The sequence below is a fragment of the Anneissia japonica genome, unplaced genomic scaffold (genome assembly GCF_011630105.1).
Source record: "Anneissia japonica isolate Jap-2015-1 unplaced genomic scaffold, ASM1163010v1 scaffold284860_len1800451_cov186, whole genome shotgun sequence".
NCBI classification, from domain to species: Eukaryota; Metazoa; Echinodermata; class Crinoidea; order Comatulida; family Comatulidae; genus Anneissia; species Anneissia japonica.
The window spans coordinates 967675-974165 of NW_022706010.1; the positions used below are offsets into that span (position 1 = coordinate 967675).

Here is a 6491-nt window from a genome sequence, read left to right on the forward strand (position 1 = left end):
GCCAATAAACAAAGCTGATCATGTGCTTTGTCAGGAATTACATAAAACGACTACTAAAAAATGACACCATGGATTGGCATTTCAGGGGCAGATACATTGACATTTATATATTCTGCAGATATTATTATCGCTAAATCTGTCATCGATTTTATCATTAGAACAAACCTAGTTCGACCTACGACCGATTATTCCACGCTGAGGAAGGCTTCCATAGTAAGATACACCGGGACGACCGTCAGCACACCATGAACCTAAATGTGTATTCGGAGGTAAGGCGCATCTACCAATATTACAAGAGAGATACAGGGAAAGTATGACGTCTCAGGGACACATGGCATCTATATCTCAGATATGCCAACTTTTATGTCAAGATTTTAAGGTCTTTTTTAGAAAGGGAATCTACATTGTTTGCAACAAAAAGAGAAACAGGAACCAGTCTTGCCCACCATTACCCATCCCAAACACCCCCTCCTTCAAACCAAACCTGGATCCGCTATCTATAAAATTTGGAAGAAACATATACATAAATATATATTATTTTTTTGGAAATTCAAGGTTACGGCGGGATAAAGGAAAACTTTTTTTTTTATAAAATTTCGGTGGGTGCGTTAATAGGACAAAAATATAACGTTATTTTTATTCGAAATCACCATTATTGGCGCGCGGCGGGTTCGCTAAGCAAGGTATAAAAACAGTCTCGCCTACAACATAACAAGATCAATATTAAATATAGTTATCAACTTCCAAAATAGGAACATTCTTGGAACTGATTATCGGCCAGTTTAAAGGGTTTTTTTATTTTTTTTTTTTTTTTTTTTTTTTTTTTTTTTGCAAATAATATTGGAACGGTATTATTATGTGTCTATAAGGTTGATTGGTGTCTCCCACTGAAAATATCTTACATTTAAATATCCTTTTGAATTCCTAAAGCCGGGTACTCACTGCGCGCGACGGCGACGCGACGACGAACGCACGCGACGGCGGGGAACCAACGGATCGCTTATGAGGATCCGTTCAGACTGCCACTGACAATCAGCAGACGGCGTTACGTCGTCTATCGCTAGCCGGAAGCAGAGGTGGATTCGTCGTGCAACGGTCGTAAGACGCAATGAGTGCCCGGCTTAAAGTTTTTAGCAGAAAATTATCAACAAAATTGAAAATTCATATAAACGCTAATTAGCTTCGTATACAATAATTTTTATATTATTTTTCTCATTTGAAGGAATCTTCAAAACAGATACCCGTACTGTCATCGTCAGCGTACGGACACGGAAAACCACTCGAAGTACCTTCCCGTCAACACGCGCGCATCGAGCGCGTAGTTAAAGGTTTTTATCGCACACGAGGTACAAATCTACCGGAATATGGCTCAGACCAGTGACGAGGATCGCTTATTATTTCAATAAAGAGGATAATCTAGTGACGAATGTAATACGTACTTTTGAGATTTGTTATATTATTTATATTTTTATTGATCTGTTATCAAAAAAATAAATATTATTGCATATACAGTATGTAAATTAGGCCTAAGTATTTATTTATTATCGCACACGAGGTAAAAAATCTACCGGAATAAGGCTCCCAGTGACGAGCATCGCTTATCATTTCAATAAAGAGGATAACCTATTGACGAATGTAATACGTATTTTTGAGTTTTGTTATATTATATTCAAGCTAATAATCTTTATGATCCTTTCAAATGAGCTACTCAACATTTTATTTGAATTTTTGAGGTATTTTCCTGTATTTGAATTTGACTGATAGTACATTAAAGTACATTCTTAGTATTTCAATTGAAAACTTTTAACTAAGCATAAATAATATTGTTATTGTAATGAATGTCTAATTGTAACACAGTGTTTTAATTGAATGTAGTTTCTCCTATTCAGATTTACCTGAGAGAGTAAATGTCTATAAAATGACTTAAAATGGATTTAGGCATTATCCGCGGTAGAGACAGTCCTCCTTCTCTGCTCCGAAATGTGTTCTTCAGTGTATAATACACATTATGTTCATTTAAAGTATGGCGAATATAAATGAAGGGCTGATGGAGGCAGGGAGGTCTGATTGTGTGGCTCGATGACTAAGTGAGTTGGTGTTAGCTAGCTGGCAAAAATATGGTATTATGAGGTAAATTGAGCGTCATTTTTTTTTTTGTTTAAAAAATTTCCAGTTGGTGCGTCTGCGTGGTGCCAGCTTAGTGGGGGGGGGGGGGGGGGGGGGGGGGGTGGTGCCCTACAATCCCCCTCCTCACCCTAGTAGATAGGGCCTACCCCATTGGTAATAGGCTAGGCAATTTATTAAGGTAATTAGTCACTTGGCAGTATAACCGAAAATACTGTGAGAACTGCCATCCTAAGCCACCATCACTAAAACATGGTTCTGACACGGGTAGGCTCGTTGTAAATTTATTTGAAACCTGCCCATCACAAAGGCGGGCGCGAGTGTAAGAGAGCACCCGGGTGGCCGAGTGGTTGAGGCGTTGGATTTAAGTTCCAATGGACGTATGTCCGCATGGGTTCGAACCCCATCCCTGGTATAATTCTTTTACCTTAATTTTATGTTTAGTTTGACATGCGTAACTATATGCTAATTTTAGACAAGAAATATATAGGGCCTACAGTTCATGTTTGCAGATTTTCTTTCAGTGTATAATACACATTCATGCTCATTTAAAGTATGGAGTATATAAATGAAGGGCTGATGGGGGCAGGGAGATCTGATTGTGTGGGGCTCGATGACTAAGTGAGTTGGTGTTAGCTATCTGGCAAAAATATGGTATTATGAGGTAAATTGAGCGTCATTTTTTTTTTTTTTTTTTAAATTTCCAGTTGGTGCGTCTGCGTGGTGCCAGCTTAGTGGGGTGTGTGGGGGGGGGGGGGTGGTGCCCTACAATCCCCCTCCTCACCCTGTCTCTTATACACATCTAGATGTGTATAAGAGACAGGTATAATTCTTTTACCTTAATTTTATGTTTAGTTTGACATGCGTAACTATATGCTAATTTTAGACAAGAAATATATAGGGCCTACAGTTCACCTTCCAATTCGAGACCACTTTGGGACCCGAAAATCATTGGGGTGGTCTCGGGGTTATTCTCCAATTAGAGGGCTATCTTTGTGTTTAAAAGTTTGAAGATTGTTATTGGTTCTTTGGAAAAGTGGTCACACCTGAGGAAGTGAAACTAAGATGGATAGAAATTGTGCGGGTGAGTCGTTTTTCCTACTCGATCGTATCTATGGTTAAGTTGATATTGAAAGTACGCAAATCTGGGTTACTAAATACTAAGTCTTATGTTGATATTTTCAGCGCGAGAAAAACATACGGAAGAATCATTTAGCAACAAAAGGCGATGGATCTGAACAATGGCCTGGTATCGAATCAGCGACAGAGGAACAGTTGAAAGAGAAAAATACATATTTCAACAACAACAAACAGGTAAATATCAGTTAAAAACGTACCGGTAGCTAACAACAAACTGGAAAATATAAATGAACACGTAGAGTAACAACAAGCAACAGCCAATTTTGAGTAGACCTAGTATAATTGATTTTGGTAAATTACTGGTTACTTGTATATACTTACTACTTACGTCTTACTATTCACTAAGGTACCTAAACATATTTCTTAGTTTTACTTAATTATTGAGAGGTGTGAGCCAATAAACAAAGCTGATCATGTGCTTTGTCAGGAATTACATAAAACGACTACTAAAAAATGACACATTGGATTGGCATTTCAGGGGCAGATACATTGACATTTATATATTCTGCAGATATAATTATCGCTAAATCTGTCATCGATTTTATCATTAGAACAAACCTAGTTCGACCTACGACCGATTATTCCACGTTGAGGAAGGCTTCCATAGTAAGATACACCGGGACGACCGTCAGCACACCATGAACCTAAATGTGTATTCCGAGGTAAGGCGCATCTACCAATATTACAAGAGAGATACAGGGAAAGTATGACGTCTCAGGGACACATGGCATCTATATCTCAGATATGCCAACTTTTATGTCAAGATTTTAAGGTCTCTTTTAGTAAGGGAATCTACATTGTTTGCAACAAAAAGAGAAACAGGAACCAGTCTTGCCCACCATTACCCATCCCAAACACCCCCTCCTTCAAACCAAACCTGGATCTGCTATCTATAAAATTTGGAAGAAACATATACATAAATATATATTATTTTTTTTGGAAATTCAAGGTTACGGCGGGATAAAGGAAAACTTTTTTTTTTTCTAAAATTTCGGTGGGTGCGTTAATAGGACAAAAATATAACGTTATTTTTATTCGAAATCACCATTACTGGCGCGCAGCGGGTTCGCTAAGCAAGGTATAAAAACAGTCTCGCCTACAACATAACAAGATCAATATTAAATATAGTTATCAACTTCCAAAATAGGAACATTCTTGGAACTGATTATCGGCCAGTTTAAAGGTTTTTTTTTTTTTTTTTTTTTTTTTTTTTTTTTGCGCAAATAATATTGGAACGGTATTATTATGTGTCTATAAGGTTGATTGGTGTCTCCCACTGAAAATATCTTACATTTAAATATCCTTTTGAAGCCGGGTACTCACTGCGCGCGACGGCGACGCGACGACGAACGCACGCGACGGCGGGGAACCAACGGATCGCTTATGAGGATCCGTTCAGACTGCCACTGACAATCAGCAGACGGCTTTACGTCGTCTATTGCTAGCCGGAAGCAGAGGTGGATTTGCCGTGCGACGGTCGAACGATGCCGTGAGTGCCCGGCTTAAAGTTTTTAGCAGAAAATTATCTTCAACAAAATTGAAAATTCATATAAACGCTAATTAGCTTCGTATACAATAATTTTTATATTATTTTTTTTTTTTTTTTTTTTTTTGCAAATAATATTGGAACGGTATTATTATGTGTCTATAAGGTTGATTGGTGTCTCCCACTGAAAATATCTTGCATTTAAATATCCTTTTGAAGCCGGGTACTCACTGCGCGTGACGGCGACGCGACGACGAACGCACGCGACGGCGGGGAACCAACGGATCGCTTATGAGGATCCGTTCAGACTGCCACTGACAATCAGCAGACGGCTTTACGTCGTCTATTGCTAGCCGGAAGCAGAGGTGGATTTGCCGTGCGACGGTCGAACGATGCCGTGAGTGCCCGGCTTAAAGTTTTTAGCAGAAAATTATCTTCAACAAAATTGAAAATTCATATAAACGCTAATTAGCTTCGTATACAATAATTTTTATATTATTTTTTTTTCATTTGAAGGAATCTTCAAAACAGATACCCGTACTGTCATCGTCGGCGTACGGACACGGAAAACCACTCGAAGTACCTTCCCGTCAACACGCGCGCATCGAGCGCGTAGTTAAAGGTTTTTATCGCACACGAGGTACAAATCTACCGGAATATGGCTCAGACCAGTGACGAGGATCGCTTATTATTTCAATAAAGAGGATAATCTAGTGACGAATGTAATACGTACTTTTGAGATTTGTTATATTATTTATATTTTTATTGATCTGTTATCAAAAAAATAAATATTATTGCATATACAGTATGTAAATTAGGCCTAAGTATTTATTTATTATCGCACACGAGGTACATATTTACCGAAATATGGCTCAGACAAGTGACGAGCATCGCTTATCATTTCAATAAAGAGGATGACCTATTGACGAATGTAATACGTATTTTTGAGTTTTGTTATATTATATTCAAGCTAATAATCTTTATGATCCTTTCAAATGAGCTACTCAACATTTTATTTGAATTTTTGAGGTATTTTCCTGTATTTGAATTTGACTGATAGTACATTAAAGTACATTCTTAGTATTTCAATTGAAAACTTTTAACTAAGCATAAATAATATTGTTATTGTAATGAATGTCTAATTGTAACACAGTGTTTTAATTGAATGTAGTTTCTCCTATTCAGATTTACCTGAGAGAGTAAATGTCTATAAAATGACTTAAAATGGATTTAGGCATTATCCGCGGTAGAGACAGTCCTCCTTCTCTGCTCCGAAATGTGTTCTTCAGTGTATAATACACATTATGTTCATTTAAAGTATGGCGAATATAAATGAAGGGCTGATGGAGGCAGGGAGGTCTGATTGTGTGGCTCGATGACTAAGTGAGTTGGTGTTAGCTAGCTGGCAAAAATATGGTATTATGAGGTAAATTGAGCGTCATTTTTTTTTTTGTTTAAAAAATTTCCAGTTGGTGCGTCTGCGTGGTGCCAGCTTAGTGGGGTGGGGAGGGGGGGGGGGGGTGGTGTCCTACAATCCTCCTGCTCACCCCAGTAGATAGGGCCTACCCCATTGGTAATAGGCTAGGCAATTTATTAAGGTAATTAGTCACTTGGCAGTATAACCGAAAATACTGTGAGAACTGCCATCCTAAGCCACCATCACTAAAACATGGTTCTGACATATTTTTTAATACTTTTTTTTTTTCACGGGTAGGCTCGTTGTAAATTTATTTGAAACCTG

At 38.0% G+C, this 6491-nt stretch overlaps 2 protein-coding genes and 1 non-coding gene across 3 annotated transcripts in view; all 3 read left to right on the forward strand.

Moving 5' to 3' along the window:
• Positions 1-1381, forward strand: part of LOC117105986 (uncharacterized protein C5orf49 homolog) — a 2685-nt gene extending 1304 nt beyond the window's left edge. The window contains exons 3-4 of the mRNA XM_033247289.1: positions 159-269; positions 1223-1381. Of these exons, the coding sequence (XP_033103180.1) occupies positions 159-269; positions 1223-1381 (270 nt within the window). The remainder of the gene's footprint in view (positions 1-158; positions 270-1222) is intronic.
• Positions 1382-2456: 1075 nt separating this feature from the next.
• Positions 2457-2539, forward strand: Trnal-uaa. Its single transcript has one exon. It is a non-coding gene; the product is annotated as a tRNA-Leu (tRNA).
• Positions 2540-3151: 612 nt separating this feature from the next.
• Positions 3152-5425, forward strand: LOC117105988 (uncharacterized protein C5orf49 homolog; the record flags this gene model as incomplete). The annotated part of the gene is made up of 4 exons (XM_033247290.1): positions 3152-3208; positions 3310-3438; positions 3816-3926; positions 5267-5425. Coding segments are annotated over 4 exons (456 nt in total), but the record flags the coding sequence as incomplete, so codon positions are not given.
• Positions 5426-6491: the final 1066 nt, after the last annotated feature.